Source organism: Phaenicophaeus curvirostris, chromosome 1 (genome assembly GCF_032191515.1).
Source record: "Phaenicophaeus curvirostris isolate KB17595 chromosome 1, BPBGC_Pcur_1.0, whole genome shotgun sequence".
NCBI lineage: Eukaryota > Metazoa > Chordata > Aves > Cuculiformes > Cuculidae > Phaenicophaeus > Phaenicophaeus curvirostris.
Window position 1 is genome coordinate 160,180,021 of NC_091392.1, and position 18,334 is coordinate 160,198,354.

The window sequence follows — 18,334 nt, forward strand, 5'->3', positions numbered from 1 at the left end:
GTGATACTGCGTTTCTTTGAAAGGATGTTCTTGATGGAAACTGTGAGAGGAAATGACATTGAGCAGGTTCAACAAGCTGATCTCAGCAAGCTGGGGCTTTTCTTTTGGCAATACCAAGACAACTGCAACTGCAAGGCTTGACACCACCATTCTCCTTCAGCTAAGAAGCCCGTACCTCACCATTTACATGGCTGACAGCCAAAGACGCATCAGGCTCTCTGGAGACGTCTGGGGAGAGGACACATTTCCCTGAAAAGTTCCTTACAGTCTTGTAAGATAGCTTCACAAATGATGAATGGACATTAATACTGCCCTACACCTGGAGGTTTAGCAGCTGTCATGTCAACAAAAGCCTGCGTCTGGCCAAATTAACAAGCCTTGGGGTTTTGTATTAGGTTTGATGTGCTCTAGATGGATAAGTTGGTTAAGACCTTTGAGCTGGCTTTACTTCACATAATGCCTGGGACATATGACTCTTGCTAGATGTAATGGCTGCAGAAACTGCAACCTTCATCTTTCCTCTAGGGCCCTGAGTGTATATATACATCAACAAATGTGTATCAAATATGCCATCAGACATTTTATGTTCATTTAATATCCATCACTATTACATGTATTCATTTTACAAATAATCTGGGTTGGTTTTGTTACATCTCAAAGCCATACACTTTGTCTGCATGTTAGGTTTCACTCTCAATGCTTTCCAAATTAAATTACTCCAGTGGGCGAAATTATAAATAGTTTCTGACTTTATTCAGTTCAGTATTTATACAGTTGTTTTAAACACACAAACACACACACACTCACAGTATAAGCAAAACTGTTATTCTTCAATACATGCCTAAAATATGCACAGAAGCATTGAAGTTTAGCGTTGGGAAAGAGTAGCAGCTTGGTGTGCAAGAAAGACATAATCCTAACTAACTTCTGCTGCCCAGGTTTTGGCTGATGCAAGCTAAAGTCAATAGCCTTTTTACCACAGATGTTACAAATGGTAGCTTATTCTTTTCTGGATGAATGTACTTTTTCACATTCATGATTTCTTCATAACAGACTTCACTACTTCTTTTCTGTTTAATCTTCATTCTATAAAACATTGCATGTGTCATTATTTACTAACTCTTGTTAAGTGTTAAGCTCCTCCTTGGAGGCTATAACCAGTCTGAATCCCCCCAGAAAGCAAAGCAGCTTCAACCTCCCAGAACTCAGGAACAGTTTGAGACCCTTTACCCCACATATGGTAGACAGAAATAATTTATTCTTTGTTTAATACTGGGCACATTTCTGCAGCAGTGGAAAGCCACACCTCTGGAACTTAAATTCCACAATTTCAGTTGTGTTTGTAAAAGCATGCTGCATGAATTCAAAATACCTCAGAAGGTCCACTTGCATATGACAAAGAGGTGGATAGTTTCCATGTGTTGATAGTTGGCTTGTTCTTGATTTTTTTTGGTAAGCTAAACTCTTACCCATTTAATCTGAAGCTCTTTGGATATATTCTTTACATAAAAGCTACAGGACTAATGTTACTGAATGCATTCACCAAAAATTACAGCTGCAAAAAATTTTCTGCACTGTTTCTCTTTGAATTATATGCATTTTGTCCACACATTTAGGACAGATTTCCATATGTACTCTTGAGTTTTCAGAGAAAAATAGTGTAAGTTTACATCCAATTATTTCTGTCTGTGGTTCATATAATTAAAAACTTAAAGATAACAGTTACATCAGTGTCTACGTGTCACAGAGTCCTGGCAAGTTAAAATTTATTGAGTTCATAAAATAAAGAAAATATGTAATGCTCTACAAGCACTATTATCTCATGTCAATAGTGGTCAAAGGCATCCTGGATGAATCAGGTACAATTACCTTCCACTTTCAAATGCCTCCCTTTCAGTGCAGAAGTTGATCATTTCTTACACTTCCAAAATCTCTGCCTGCTCCTCGGTATGCATCTGTAACACTGAAATTGCTCTAGGCTTATACCCTCAGCTTTGTCTCTCTGATCCTGCTTCCAGCACCTAGAAGACTCAGACTGAAGATGCAAAGCTGCTGCTTTCTTTTACTTTGGGAAAAATAAAAGGGTCATAAAGTGCCTTGTATTTGTTGAAATTATAGCTTTAAAATAAATTAATGTTTTAAGCAATTAGTATAGTGTAATGACTTTGGTCTGCCTAGACTGACCTAAATAAAACTTTGTTTCATATTATCTTGTTCTAATTCATGTTCAGTGAAAGCCTTCCAGCATTATCAGATGTTCCACATAAACTCCTATTGCTGTGCAGGCACTCTTAAAAAATTTCTCGTTTGGTCTGGGGGCAGACTAACAAATGGATGTACAGGATATTGGGCTGGAGTTGGTAATGCAAATATCTTCTTACTTTTTTAGCAATAGCCAACCTTTAATCTGCATTTCTTTAAATAAGCTATAATAAAACATTAAATATTGTTTGGGAATTATCTTCAAAACCATATTCTACAATTGTGGCAGAAACTGTGTTCAAAATCAAAGTAGAAATCTTTTACAAGTTAATAATTTTAAAGTCTTCCCATACAGTATCAGCAGAACTTCTCCTTTTGTTAAATATTTCCATAAAGCAATACCATGTGAAAAAAAGTTTTAAGTGAACTGTATCTCATATCTTTTCAGCTGGTGGGAACAGTGGTTATTGCCTCATTTGATACAAATCCTCCATTTATTTTAGCATGTGATGGTGTTGATTTTGTATCTTCTTTTTCCTCTGTTTTCTCGACATCTGTCTTTGTTTTCACTCGGCGTTTTATGTAAATACGGTAGCCTGGGAATTGACATATATTTACTATTAAATAAAGACATCATAAAAAGCCTGAAAAAGACACAGTAGTAACATGTAACCATGCAAAATTTTCCTTCCTTATATTGCTAAAACATTTCAACACCTCTGGCCAGGTTCTTTAAAGGTATATTTATTTTAAGTCAACAGTACTCAACACTGAAAAAGTGATGAAGATGCATTTGCATTTCCTTGGCCAAGGGTAACATAACTGGCTGTAGGTGGTAGAGTTTCCCCACCCCTGTGCTGAAAAAAAGGAGTCTTCCAAATCTTGAAACGAGCCTTGTATATTCCTAGTTATGTACAGGGCACAGCACAGTGGTGATGCCCAGTATACATCTGGGTCATTATTTACTTAACTGGTTTCCATTTGATTATTATTATCTTCTTGTTTATCTGTATCCATGAAAAATGAGATGCATAATAGTAATAATAATGATAATTATAATGCTGTAATAGTAAATATCTATACTTTACCTCCTAAAATTAGTAGTGCAAAAAACAGCTGGAAAATGCTGTAGATGAGTGGGAAAGTAAACATCAGCTCAAGTTGTTCAGGGGTGAAGGAGAGCTGTACTATAGTTGAACATAGCTGAGTGTTTTGCATGCCTGTTTCCAGAGACACTGTACGACATCTGAAGAAAACAATATAAAGACAATTGTGAAACAGCAGCTTGTGCATCCTTATGCTTTTTAGTGATCAGGGTAAACCAGAAGCGTATAGTAGCTGAGAAAATGGTACCCTTCATCTCATGTAGTTGGCAAAACACTCTATGCATGGCTGTAACCACTAGTATACACACAATTTATGGCAGTTCAGCAATTGTAAAGAACTGTGCTCCACCTCCACGCTGTGCATGTTGTTTTTGGCAACACTCACTATCTCCCTCTCTTGTAATTCTAGATTTTAGGTTGCTAATTAGCAACCTAATTCTAGATTTTAGGTTGCTGTTTTTCATGGCAAATTTTACTGCAGTCCCAAACAATTTTTAAGTCACATCTGTTTTGTCTGCTTCCTTTGAAGGACAGGACATGGGCACACAAGGGAAAGATGTATGAGAGATCAGAGGAAGCAGTGTAGTCAGAATCTGTACATAAAAATTTGCACAAAAAAAGTTTTATCATTGAATTATACAATCCTTTAGGTTGGAAAAGACTTTTAAGATCATGAAGTCCAATCATAAGAATAATGCTGCCAAGCCCACCACTAAACTACGTCCTTAAGCACCACATCTAAGTATCTTTTAAATACCTTCAGGAATGGTTACGCAACCATTTGCCTGGGCAGACTGTTCCAGTGCTTGACAACCCTTTAGTGAAGAAATTTTCCCTAATATCTAGTTTGAACCTCTGCTGGCAGAGCTATTTCCTCTCACCCTATCACTTATTACTTGGGAGAAGAGACTGGCACCCACCTCGCTACAACCTCCTTCCAGGTAGTTGCAGAGAGTGATAAGGTGGTCTCCTGCACCTCTTTTTCTCCAGACTAAACAACCCCAGTTCCCCCAGTCACGCTTCAGGTGACTTGCCCCGCATATAATATCCCAGAAATAGAATCGGGGAATGAGTGACTCTGTTGCATAGCTAATGTTTAGGGAACATTCTCAGCATTGGTTAATCATTAAATAAAAACCTTTTTTTCAGCTGAAATAGGACTGCAGGTCTTTGTCTCAGAGAAATCTGTACCTGTGCCAAGACAGACCAGCTATGCGGGCCAGAATGAATCCCAGAGAATAACCAGCTGCTGGAAATATGGTGCCAATGATCCATAACTTAGGTGTGATAACCCAGGAGCCTTGGTAGAGTATTCCCCCAACGACAGCAATGACCACGACGAGGATTGCTCCCATAATGGAACCGATCTGTGAGGGGAAAGAGGAAGGACTAGATGAATAAGAGACCCCAATGAAATTAAATGGCATCAAACATAGTGCCAAACATGTCTGTGAGCATCTCTGAGTCACTGAAACTTCTTATTAAACGCAAAAATCTGAAGTTTAAGGCAATGTAACTCATGTCAGGGAGGCAGGTTAGATACCTGTCATTTTTCCCAAACAGGAGATGTATGATGTAGTTCAATGTGTAACTACAGGTATAGATAAAGGCACAGCTATACAGGTATCTATAGCACATTCCTGTAAAATTAGTTTTGTAAAGCTTTGCCTATAATTGTAGTACAAGCTGGAGATCAAAAATTATCTCATGAGTGCGGCGTGAGGAGTGATGCACATATTAGAAACATTTTCCCAGAGTTGTTGGGAAAATGACAACCTAATAGCTAGTATAATGCTCTTTTTCTTTCCACTTCTTGGGCAGTGACTCTTTGGGGTTTAGTATAGCATATGCTAACTAGACACTAGCTGAAAATTTCTGTTTGAAAACTGGTGTTGAATTGAGCTTATCTTATTTCCTGTGGCTGAATGTACCGAGATCTTCACCGCTGCTTGCCAAAGAAAGTGATAACTCACTCCTCAATAGCCAAGTGAAACTTCTGCCCTTATGGCACACATTGCCAGGGATGTCTCTGTCAGACTTCTGGCGCTAAGCTTAGGAGAATCCATGTCTCAGCTAAAACGTGTAATCTCACTGAACCAACTTCATCAGTCAGGCTGAATTCTTTTTAAGAGCACTGAGTGAACAAGTAGTTTTGTTTGACTGAGCTATTAACCACATGAACCTAGGAAGAAGAAACATGAGCTGGCCACGACAAGCTGTGGTATCTCATCTGGCACATTGTCTTCATGCTCTTATCTCCATTTCTCACTATATGGACCTTAACCTTACAGCTATGGCTCAGTTTTCACTTGGTGCTTCATTATCCTACACAAAACACACTCTATGGACCCTGTTGTGGGTTGCTCACCCACTTGGTAAGAAAAGGATGAAAAGGTGTTTTGCTGAGAGAATAATTGGGGTGTCTTTTCACGTGAGTTCAAGCTCATTTTTCCTTAACTGATTGAACAGTATTATTTCAGGTTTGAAACCAACACTCAATAGTATCCAGGTTCATAAGCAAGCTGTGAATGCTCTTAAAAATACAACACAGTAAGCTAATAGCTCATGAAAATGGACTGGACTGAAAAGGACTTTATTTACCTTCTGCACTAGGTGAGCAGAGAAATGATAATTTGTTTAAGAAAATTTAGAAAATATATGTGCTAATTAAGAGGGAATAACAAACAACAAGGATACTCAGCATGAATGACAACAACTTTAAAATGTAACTTAGTGTTTTATTTTAATGATTAATTTGCTGTTAATATTAACAGTAGCAAAAATGATGTTGTTGTTATTGTTTTTTTCAAAAAACCCCATATTTTTAATGCATTTGACACTATCTCAAAAAGATAGTTGAATTTTGTGTATGGTTTTGTTAGATTTTTTAACAGTTGGAATATTTTCAAAATTTTTTTTAACAAAAATTGACTTCAGACTATGCTTAAATGTAGAAAGTTTTTTTTTTAATCCAGAATGTTTTAATTTTTTAAATTATTTTGCAGAGAAAACAGCTTCCTGTTGACGTGAATAACTTTCCTTCGAATTTCTGTTTAAATTATAAACTGATCTCAATTACTACCACAGTTGTAGCAAATGATAAAAGTAGGCTCTTTGGATAATGATGGTTTCTAATAATGTATACAACTCACGCATACTTCTGCTGGGGAAAAATACATTTCTGCAGTGTATTGTTTGTTTTCTACTGAAAACTTCCCAGGTCTCAAGAAGTTAGATACTAATACTATGAATAGTGATGTACTGCTTCAGTGGTGTCTCTGATTCCATAATTTGTACATAATTCCTCATGTTTCAGCCTTATATATCCTACCTTAAGTATGATTTTTGCTTTACTAGGCCATCTGTGGTTAACATACATTCCAATTGAAACAGGAATTACAAGAGCTATCAGTGAAATTCCTGTAAAAAAGAAGAAAGAAGAGAATTTAAGCCCATTTATCATGCAGAACCTCATGACAGGAGTACAGAGACTATGTAGAGTAGCTAGGGGAACGGACCAAGCCTGCAGACAATGCTTCTGATATGCACATCCCAGAGCATACATGCATTTTCTATCTATACCTACCCATTTGCTTTTCTGTACTCTATTATCTTTGGCAGCCTGTTAAAGTAATTGCCATTCTGCTGAGCTACACGCTCATTCAACTGCATCACAGAGGCAGATAGAAATTTGAGCGTGCTAATTATCACTATCCTGTGATGAGAGTAGTTATGTTCATTTTGTCTGCAGATATTTTGCTACTCTACTATATCAACAACCAGTTTAGATCTTCCTTTGTTATGGCGCCCCCACTCCAGTATTTATTTTGAAAGCACAAGCAGTGTATGCAATTTTTTTTTACACAAGACAATGGGAAATGAAATTGAAGAATGTGAAAGTGACTGTGCTGGCTTTTAAGATTAGCACAACATGGATTGGCACTCAATAAGCTCTAGGGCCATAGCTCTGTAAAGCACTGGAACTGTATTTCTAAATACTTTGACGATTTTCTCTTGTAGCTGGATGAGACTTTCGACAGGGAGTCAAATGAAACCACTCCTGGTGGTGTACGTTGCAGCTTTTCAAAGAGTCTCAGCAGTTTTAATCACTTGCTTAATTATCCACATGTGCTAAATACTTCGCCAGATTATGGCCTCAGCACTTACTGCTTTGCAGGATTGTACCTTAAAGCTATTACAAACAATTTCGTCCAGGGAAAGTAGCTATTCCTCTACATATCATTCCATATTCTTATATACACAGGTCTCCAAAGGTTTGGAAAAAAAAAAACCCATGCACAATCTCATAATAAATATTTGTACAATTTTTATAATGACTTCAAGTCTTTATTCTTCAGAGCTGTGGATAACATAAAGTGGTCTAGGTACCTAATTCCCACGGAAGTTATTGGAAAGTAGGAGGATGAATGTTTTTAAAAATAAAGGGTCATTTCTTTGTCACTCTGCAGGATAGTGGTATAAGGGTGGTTGTTAGTAAATGTAGGATAAAGCAGAGAGTCAGAAGGGAATGTGCTGGGTCATTGAACTCACCAATGCTGTTGTAAGGGAGTACAATTGCATTAGAATCAGTCCACATCTTGGTGTAAATAAAGAGACAAAGTGGCATCATTCCCATTGCAAGCAGTGTGGAGGAAGTTGTCATACTGACACTGCAAAGAAATTGGTTAGTGACAGTTCATCTCGTTCTATCCTACAGTCTTTCTCATTTTCTTATTACAACTTAATAGCTTACCAAAGCTTGGGGAAGAAATGCTGCTGGTTACAGTCAATTTACCCTATATATCAGGTTAGAAAAAGGGAAAATGGAAGGAATGGCTTTGGCTGAAAAGAAACGAATATAAAATACCAACAGGTTCTGCAGCCACAGAACAATAACTTTTGTTGCAAATGAGGCAGTCAGACAAGCAGCCATCAGGAAGGTCAGTTGGCAAGTCTGTCTGCATTGTGCCTGTACGTCTGGCTTCTGAGATGGGGGCAAGCTGGACAGGGTCAGAAGAATATCAGATGGAGCTTTCCATTATACTGGCAGTTTGAAAGTGTAAAAATTTCACTCCAAAGACAACAGCATAAAGCAAAAATTCTTAACTACCTAGGGTGTGTAATGTAATAAAACTCCCTGTTCTGGCTTGTTTTTCTCTAGGCCAAAGAGAAGGTGCTGAGAATTACTCAATGAAGATGAACATAAGTATTGTTTTTTCTTTGGTTTGTGCGAAGACATTTCTCTTTTAAAATATAAAGTCTTGGACCTCATACATCTTGCACTAAAAGATGTTTTCTGATACAGAAATGAAGAAAGAGGAAAAGAAGAGACAGCTGAAATAAGGAAGAAATTATCAGAATATAACTAGAATAGATAAAACTATGCCTACAAATCACATTCTTCTGGCATAAAATAATGAGACAGTGTTCTGCTTAAGACACTTTGGAAAATTCCTTATGAGCCTCACTTCCGATCTCTCTTCTGTGTTGCATGACCTCAAGAAAGGGACTATTGATCCCACCCCACAAACTGGGCAGATCCAGAGAAATCTAGAACAATTAATACAGATACCACAGGATTATCTGCGCTACTTTTTGTTCCTATCACTCTCTGCTTCAGAGTCACTGGAAAGAACTTTGTAGGAGCTTCTGGCAAGAGAACTCCCATACGTAGAGGAAAAAGAACCATGGGCTACAGTTAAGGTCAGGTAAAGCTCCAGAGCTTATTGCTCTTATCTCCATATTTCCTACATCTTCTTACCCTCTCCGTAACTGCTACATCCAGCCCCAAAGTCTGCCTGTTCTCTAACCCTAGTTCTTGTGCTTGCAGAAACTCCCCAGGGAACTGTGGAGGTGAGTAGATGATGTTTCAGAAGCAATTGTTCTTATGAAGTATCAAGAGATAAAAAACAGGTGTCCCTATGGGAAGCTTTAGAGGATATAATCTGGGTCTGAGTTACGAAGAAAGGTATAAAACCTCATATTTCACTTCCCTGTGATTATATGAGCAGTAGAAAATTAATTCCTTCTCTAACTTGTGTTTTATTTACACTGGGACTGTAGACAATGGCGATGGGTTGTAATGTACATACACAAAATATTATCAGTTAAAAGCAAAACCTTTGTCTTACATGATGGGTAGACTTTCTATAATGCTGCCCTGGCTCCAGAAACCAGCTATGCTAGTTATATTTTCATTCTTCTATCAAGAAGTAAAGATGCTTGTATTGGTGTATATCCCATATTCTCACATCCCTGCATTATTGTCACAATGGTATGGGCCACAACCCTTTGACTTCTTAAGGCAAAGGACTTTACTTGAAGAATGACCTTTTATAGGTATTTTCAATTTACTTCACCCTCTTCCAGCATCATGGGATATAAGTCCTCCTCATATTTATAGCATCATCAATTCCGATTTTTTCCACTGATTTCAGTGCATGATTCTAAACATATGGAGCTGAGAAAGCATAATTTAGATCAGTGTATTCTTCCAGGGAAAGAGTAGGACACCATTTCAGATTTGCGATGGATATCTTTCTATGTATGGTTTCTCAGACTTGTATTTATTTAAATAAGGTGTCTTACAGTTTCTAATAGCATAGGTCTTTCCTCCACACTGAGGAAGTTGGTGACTAGCAGAACTGAATTCATATGTAATTTGAAAGCAGCTACTATATTAACACCTGTACAAGACAGAAAATTTCACTTATTTTCAAAGGATGAAAAAAGTGTGTTATTAAATCTACAAATATAAAATTCTTAGTCTATTTGCCTTAGGTGGACATCTTTCTTACTTCTATTATTTTTTCCATTTCTAGTTCAGTCTGGCATATGAAAAATTGGATGAATACTCCAATTTATGTTACTGTGTGGAAAACAGAGAAATGATATTGTTTATTTTAAAGCAAAGTAGTCAGGATGTAAAAATAAAATGATGGCTTATTTTTGAAGGCTGTTAATGAACCCCTCATGGAAGGTGCATCAAGAGTGGGCTTAATTTCTCCTGAGTGTTTGATGTCCTAGACCATGCCAGGTGTCTCATATATCTGTTTCTGAGTTCAGAGCACCCGGTCACCGAAACCATCACACTTAGCCACAAAAGAGCTTTTCATTGCACCCTATATACAGGGCTGCCTTAGTCAGTGGCTTCTAGCCTGTAAAACTTTCCCTCAGTTTGAAGACTTTGCAGAAGATAGCAGGACCACATAGAATTACTACAACTGATTTTCATTTGTATCAGTTCCCAAAAAGATAATTTATGCCTGTCAGTTTATTTTACAGAACACAAGAAGAGGAACAATATTTGTCCACTGGTGGTCTTTTTCAGGAAACATTACTTCAAGAACTATTGCATAGCCACTATTTTGTACACAGGATTCATGTCTTAAAATATTTTGTTATTTATTATTTTTTATTACTTAAGATCTTGTGAGAAACAAAACCACAAAACAAGTTCTAACTTGGACAAAAATTTCGTAATCCTTAGTATTTTAGAGATCTTCATCAATACTGTTTTCTGTAGCATCTGAAGATTTGCAATAAAGACATTTTCTAATATGCACAATTCTGTTGTGCTGTCTTTCTCTCAATAAATCAAAGATGTTTGCCATTCAGTTTATATTCACTACTATTACAGTAAGTAAACATATTTTCAAGAAGGAATCTCCACCATATGTGGGTCAGGAAGCTAAGAAAAAGAATTAGATGATACTTTTCAATATAAAGTTTGCACTGTAAAAAGCCACAGGAACTTTTCAGAGAACAGGTGCTCTTACCTTAGGTCCATGTCTCCATCCACCCAGTAGGCGATGATATTGGAGGCTGAACCCCCTGGACAGCATCCCATGATCAGCACCACGACACTCTGAACAGGAAGCACGTTAAAGGCCAGGGACAGCAAGAAGGCTGTGAGAGGCATAATTCCAAACTGGCAAAGGAAACCAACAAAAATACCCCAGGGTCTTTTTATATGGCCCCAGAATTTCTTAAATTCCACATTGCAACCCATGGAGAACATCACCAAAGCCAGCATGGTTGTTAGAACAGTACTTAAAACTACGCTCAAAGTTTCATTAAAATTTTCTTCTGGTAACACACAAGATGTGCCATTGCAAATAGTAGCATTTGCCGGACAAGCCGTGGAGTTTTCTGCCAAAGGCCTAGCATTAAACTGCTGGGAAAGAAGGTATGTCTGCATTCTGAAATATAGAACAGCTCAGTACATCCGAGGCAAATTGTTTGTCAGTGACTCCTTTTAACTGATCCAGGAAGCAATAAAGTGCAATAAATACTGGAACACTGTTACTATTCTTGAAGGGTTTGGCACAGTGCTGATTCATATAGTTATAAAAGCTGCACCTGCTCAGTATGGTGACAATCATTTATTCATATGATAATGAGGAATCCCACATCAAGAGAATAGCTGTGTTAATATTTAAGGGTGTAAAGCAGGCTTGTGTTATAGTTGAGCACGTGAAATGAGAATCACAGGAGAAGGAGAAAGTTTAGTCCTCATTCTTTGAACTTCCTACTTGACTTCAGGAGAGCCACTCACACGTGAACCATCATTGGCATTACAGGGGTCAGTGAGGCTGAAAGAAGTGATCAAGATGCAAGGAAACATGAGCAGATGTCTGAGTTAGGGTTTGAAGCTACAACTCTTGCTAAGTGGTGCAGCATGTACCAGGATACAGGGGCTTGTTTGTATGAAAAGGTATCCTCATTTAATTGTATTTCTGGTATAACAGAAGTTACAACTGTTATACAGTGATAACTGTACTGCATGCACATTTGAGTCACTTTTTGCTCCTAAAAGCAACTTCTATGTAACTCTTCTTATTCCTGCTCAGCTTCCACATAATTCTGAAAATGGTGAAGGTCCCTAGCTGCAAAGTTTCCCATGATGCAGTCTGATTAAACACCACCTTCATTTTTGGCTTTGAAACAAGGAGAACCACCACCACCCTGACATCTCAGCATACCCCCAGTCTGAGTACTAGGTGACTGCTTTTCATGACTTGTGTCTCTCATCATTCCTGGCCATGTCCCCATTGAGCTCATCAGTTGAGGAAAAGAGGAGAGATGAAGGGAGGGAGAAGGGCAAGCAGCTGTAGGATGTGTTTATCATAGGATCATAGAATGGTTTGGGTTGGAAGATACCTTGAAAATCATCTAGTTCCAACACCCCTGACATGGACAAGGACACCTTCCACTACACCAGGATGCTCAAAGCCTCAACCAATATGGTCTTGAACACCTCCAGGGATGAGCATCCATAACTTCTCTGGGCAACCTGTTCCAGTGTCTCACCGCTCACAATTTCTTCCTAATATCTTATGTGGATTGCGTGAAGATTTATGACACTCCTGGCACATTATATAAGGCACAGCTGGTGCAGTCATGCTTCACTCCATCTTGGACTGGAAATGGTGTATGGCCAGAGGAGGAGTGTGGGGTGGTGAGGGAGGAGGAGCAAGCTTCCCCTTCAACAGTGGCAACAAGTTCAGCATCTGTGCTAGGGGTGAAGGTACAGGTCACCTGTTTTTTCCTGGTGTGGCATGAATTGGGGAAACAGTTTTCCAGTCAGCACGGGTTCACAAAAGGCAGGTCTTGCCAAACTAACCTCATTGCCTTCTATGACAAAGTGACCCACCTGCTGGACAAGGGAAAGGCTGTGGATGTAGACTTCTTGGACTTAAGTAAAGCCTTTGACACAGTTTCTCACAGCATTCTGCTTAGGAAATTGTCAGCCTCTGGCCTGGACAGGCACACACTCTCCTGGGTGGAAAAATGGTTGGAAGGCTGGGCCCAGAGAGTGGTGGGAAATGAAGTTAAATCCAGCTGGAGGCCAGTTACAAGTGGTGTCCCCAGGGCTCAGTGCTGGGTCCAGCCCTGTTCAATGTCTTTATCAATGACCTGGATGAAGGCATTGAGTGCACCCTTAGCAAGTTTGTAGATGACACTAAGCTGGGTGGAAGCGTCGATCTGCTGGAGGGTAGAGAAGCTCTGCAAAGGGATCTGAACAGGCTGGACCGCTGGGCAGAGTCCAATGGCATGAGGTTTAACAAGGCCAAATGCCGGGTCCTGCACTTGGGGCACAACAACCCTATGCAGTGCTACAGACTGGGAGAAGTCTGTCTAGAAAGCTGCCTGGAGGAGAAGGACCTGGGGGTGTTGGTTGACAGCCGATTGAACATGAGCCAGCAGTGTGCCCAGGTGGCCAAGAAGGCCAATGGCATCTTGGCTTGGATCAGAAACGGTGTGACCAGCAGGTCCAGGGAGGTTATTCTCCCCCTGTACTTGGCACTGGTGAGACTGCTCCTTGAATACTGTGTTCAGTTCTGGGCCCCTCACCACAAGAAGGATGTTGAGGCTCTGGAACGAGTCCAGAGAAGAGCAACAAAGCTGGTGAAGGGTCTGGAGAACTAGTCTTATGAGGAGTGGCTGAGGGAACTGGGGTTTTTTAGCCTGGAGAAGAGAAGGCTGAGGGGAAACCTTATTGCTCTCTACAACTACCTGAAAGGAGGTTGTGAAGAGCAGGGAGCTGGCCTCTTCTCCCAAGTGACAGGGGACAGGACAAGAGGGAATAGCCTTAAGCTCTGCCAGGAGAGGTTCAGGCTTGACATCAGGAAAAAAATTTTCCCAGAAAGGGTCATTGGGCAGTGGAACAGGCTGCCCAGGGATGTGGTTGGGTCACCATTGCTGGAGGCATTTAAAGGATGAGTGGATGAGGTGCTAAGGGGCATGGTTTAATGTTTGATAGGAATGGTTGGACTCGATGATCCTGGGGGTCATTTCCAACCTAGTGATTCTGTGATTCTGTGATTCTTGTGCCTGGCTTTGGTGTGGCTTGTTGCTCTCTGTCATCTCCATGGCTTACAAGGGTTGAGAGGCTTACCCAGGGAAGCTTCCATTGGGACCATTCTGGGGTGTGACAGCTCTAGGATGAACTCTGGCCATGCTTATGGCATAGCTAATGCCTTGTCTTTACATGGGGCCAGAGGAGCTTCATGGAGTCCTCACTGTATCTGCCTCCTGCTATGGGTTGCTGCTCTCCTTCCCCTGTTCTGTTCTCGTCTTCCTATCTTCTATGCTTTCCTGTGGAAAAACGTTGTATATCAGTCAATGCTGTGATATCTTTACTGTGCTTATCACAGGAGGAAGCTGTGCAGATATTCTTGCATCAAATATCACAATAACTTTGTGCCACTGATATTCTGTAAGAGTAAAGAAAGACATAAGAGCAGCCAGATGAGTTCTTCATGCCAAAAATGACAGTAGCAAAAGCAACAATAGCAGAACACTAGAAAACTGGGATAATTTTGAATCTACACCATATGTGAATCTCAGTCTCAAGTTTTTGAAAGCATACCAAAGTAACTGGATCTTTTCACTGGTCAAAGGTTTATCCCTCAGGCTTCTTCCAAAATTGGGAATATTTTCAAGGGAAGAATTTTGTTGCTTCTTTATCTGTACGTAAGCTGTGGGACTGTATTAGCTTCAATTGTAGATTTTAGACTGAAATCAAGTCTGATATGTACAGTGCAATTGATGTCCACCAAACATTTCTCATTTTCAACACAGAAATATTTTTTTAAGGTAAGATGCTAAGCTGTTTTCAGAAAGCGAGACTCACACTAAAAGACTCAACATTTTGTTCCTGACTTTGGTGTGCAAAATGATAGATGTTACTTTTTATTTTTTTTTTTTTTACTTTAAACTTGGAATCACTGAAGGGGAGCTGACTGCATTAGAAAGGTTTTCCCAGCATGCTCAGATGGCACCTGTTTCTTTACAACGGGGTCAGCTAAATGGCTGTATCCCCTAAGTCACTGTTGGGTGCCTGATGGGATAATGTTAGTGTGGCTTCATCCTCCCAGGCAGCTGGCAACTCCTACCCTGTGATTAGTGCCACATCTGTGTGACTATGATATCTCTAACAGAACAACAAGCAAGGTAATAAGGAGTAGATGAAAGGAAGAGAAGGTTTACAAGACCTCCTTTTGATGGAAAACATTGTCCTTACACTCACTTTCTAGCAGAATGTTTTAGGAGCTTTTATTTTTCAATCCAATTCTTAAAGAGCTAGTAAGGTTTTAAAAGCATGCCAATATTAACATTAGCTATAAAACTTGCACCAGTCTCAATTTGCACTTGAACGTCCTTCTTTCTGAAATTAAAATTTTTGACTAGAGCATTTGAAATCTCCAACAAGCCTTGGAGCCAGGGGTGACTCTCCTAGGCCTGTAAATGCCTGTGGGAACCCACGGTGGGTGGTTTGGGAAAGGAGTTGGGGGATATCTGAATTACAACAATTTCTCAGGCAGAGCCTCACATAGGGGTTAGCTTTTGCCTCCTCCCTCCCCCCCGCCACACATATTCTTGAGCTGTGAAGGGGTTCTTGATGCCATCCCCCAGAAAAAGAACAGAGTCGATGTCCTTGCTGTTGGTTTCCAGCCTGCTGAGAGATAAGAGTGTTCAGCTCTCATTTTGGAATTTGTCTTCTGGAAATGGAGTGGAGTGGGACACCTTCCTGCTCAGACTCTGGGCTAAACTAAGGGTAGACAGGACATCAGCCATTCCTCTGCATGGTGTAGGGGGGTCCACAGGTTTTGTAAACTTAGTCTGTACTTACTACTAGGTTTGCTTTCATTTTCCCCCCTTTATTGTAAAAGGAATGGTTCCAAGTCATTAGTTCATTGTCTAGCTATACAAAATCCTAAACACAAAAATCTCTTCCTGGAAATGAGCTCTTCAGAATTCAGCTTGTTATTAGGCTGACAATACATAATTTAGCATAAATCCTAATATCTATTTCAAGAAATCCTTGTATGTTGTTAGGCCATTAAAACCATATGCAAGACACTGAAATATTTACAAGAGCAATTAAAAAAGTATGTTGCAGGAGGTACAGTATTATCAAGTACGGAGGTGGCTCTTTTGGGAGTATGGGGTTTCAAACGTTCCTCTAGTCTGTTTTGCTTTTTTGCAGTGTGTTTCTTGGATTTAATCCACATGTATGCTAGTGGGAGAAAATAGATCAATAACACCAAATTTGGCTGCTCCCTGTAAGTTTTCCAGCAGCATTTCAGAGACACTTGTCAGAGGTACTGAGCTCCACAGCTTCAGTTTTATTGTCTGTTTTCTACCTGGGTTATTTTGCATAACTGGTGAGACGGACTATGTACTCCTCTGTGAATGGAACTGGCATCTTTTGCCAATTCCTGTTGCACATGTTATTCAGTGTGGTTTTAAGCATTTTTCACTGACGTTCAGAGAAGAAAGTGGCAGTGAGCTTGGTGGCATTTTGGTGATCATTAACAGCCCCGGTTTGATTATGGACACACTGTCTGTCAGAATACCTCAAAACCAAAAATCACCAATACTTAAAAGAGAAATGCATTTCTGACTGTGTGTTTTCATCTCAAACCTACCATATTGGTGTATTCTGAATTGCATCCTTGAATTTTTATGATGATGAGGTTGCCAGCTAGTGCAAGTGAGTTTAACATCACTTCAGCAAACAAATCTGAGCAGATAAAACCTGTAAGGATATGTCCCTGTGCTGACAATTAAATAATTGATTTATCCATTAACTTGAGCAGTTATAAAACATGAATAACAGCAAGTGCATACAGAGCCCTGCACTGACAGAGACAATTTAACAGTTTGTCTTTTATGTCTGTCTGGTGCTCATTCCTGTGATGTTTCTCTTAATGAGACTTATGAATCTTCCCTGTCTGCTTAATTCAGACTCAAAGATGCTTCTTCGTATATTTATGTCTTAGTTAGAAGAATCTTTTCTTTCAGATAATTGATTTCCTAAAGGCAATTACCTGCTTTTTATCACCATCTTTAAAACAGAGACAGCATTAATATTGGTGACCTTGTTTACAACTTTAACTTTAGTATAACTGTAGATGGAAGATTGTTTTGTTTGTTTGTGTGGGGAAGTTGTACTACATGATTGTAAGTGTATAGGAAGCATTAAGAAAGGTAAATCTCTATGGAATAGCAGGAGAGAAACTTGTGGCATTAAAATACATCTAGCACAGGATAGCTTCCTAAAGAATACTGAAAAGTCAGCTGTAAAGCTGACTTACTGAATCTTTAAATTTACTTTTTTACTTTTCACTGCCGGATACATACAGCTATATTCTGATGACTAGGCTCTTGAGCTGAGTCTCAAATGAAACATCAGGGTACAGGTGTTCTTGCATTTGGCTGCTGATGAACTCAGCTTGGAAAAAAACCTCATGTTTTATGTACTTTGATTACAGACAAATTTAGCTTGCTGGTGTACTGGCCTTGAGAGGTGCCCCTTATGCCCTTGGCTAAGCTCCTGCACAGACTAAGTAGTTGTTTTGAGGGATATGGTCCTGCTACGATTTGTCAAAATTCTAAATATTTTGTGTGCAAGGAGAAATACATGGTGCATTTGTGTTTACTGATTCATGTCAGCCTTGCCTATCTGAACCATGACAGAAGGTATGATCTTTCAGTATACTCATCTTCAGCAGCCAAATGCAACCATTTTCAATAGAAAAGAAAATCTCAATCCCAAAGCACATAGTTACTATGGAACTGCAGGTAAGGGCATGCAAAAGCCTTAGACATTAAAAATTCTCTCTTTTTTTTATATGTGTGTAAGGGGAAATCTGCACTTCTATGCCGTTCAGCAAGAACTGTCTGCTATGAGAGAAATAATGAAACTGTGAAAAGTATAAGACAGCCTTTTGGCTGCCAAACTCTAAGAGTGAACTCTGACATCGATTAAAAAGCTGGACGATAGATAATTTCATAGTAAATGGAAATGAGTCATGTTACCATCTATAAAAGTGTAAGGTTTTGAACTATTCTATTGGGTTGGAATCCCTCAATAAAAACATGTTTTTCATGTTCCTCAGCAAGGAGGATTGACTTTGGACTTTGTGGGTTAATGCACTACACAAAAATACCAGTGCCTTTACCTGTCCTTTCAAAGTTGTAATTATAATTAGTAATAAGGTTTAATTTGGGACAAT

The 18,334-nt window shown here is 39.3% G+C and overlaps 1 protein-coding gene across 1 annotated transcript; it reads right to left on the reverse strand.

The window, feature by feature from the left end:
- Window positions 1–2,596: 2,596 nt before the first annotated feature.
- SLC10A2 (solute carrier family 10 member 2) lies at window positions 2,597–11,539 on the reverse strand. Its single transcript, XM_069849995.1, has 6 exons — window positions 11,087–11,539; window positions 7,860–7,978; window positions 6,640–6,728; window positions 4,500–4,675; window positions 3,291–3,448; window positions 2,597–2,798 (listed from the first exon to the last, which is right to left on the reverse strand). The coding sequence occupies exons 1-6, from the start codon at window positions 11,506–11,508 to the stop codon at window positions 2,647–2,649; spliced, it is 1,116 nt and encodes a 371-aa protein (XP_069706096.1). The 5' UTR covers window positions 11,509–11,539; the 3' UTR covers window positions 2,597–2,646.
- Between the last annotated feature and the right edge of the window lie 6,795 nt (window positions 11,540–18,334).

Coding starts and splice junctions, on each gene's coding strand:
- SLC10A2 (XM_069849995.1), bottom strand. CDS start 11,508: ATGCAGACATACCTTCTTTCCCAGCAGTTTAATGCTAGGCCTTTGGCA. Junction 7,979..11,086: donor GATGGAGACATGGACCTAAG/GTAAGAGCACCT, acceptor ATTTCTTTGCAG/TGTCAGTATGACAACTTCCT. Junction 4,676..6,639: donor AAGCAAAAATCATACTTAAG/GTAGGATATATA, acceptor TTCCCCTCACAG/ATCGGTTCCATTATGGGAGC.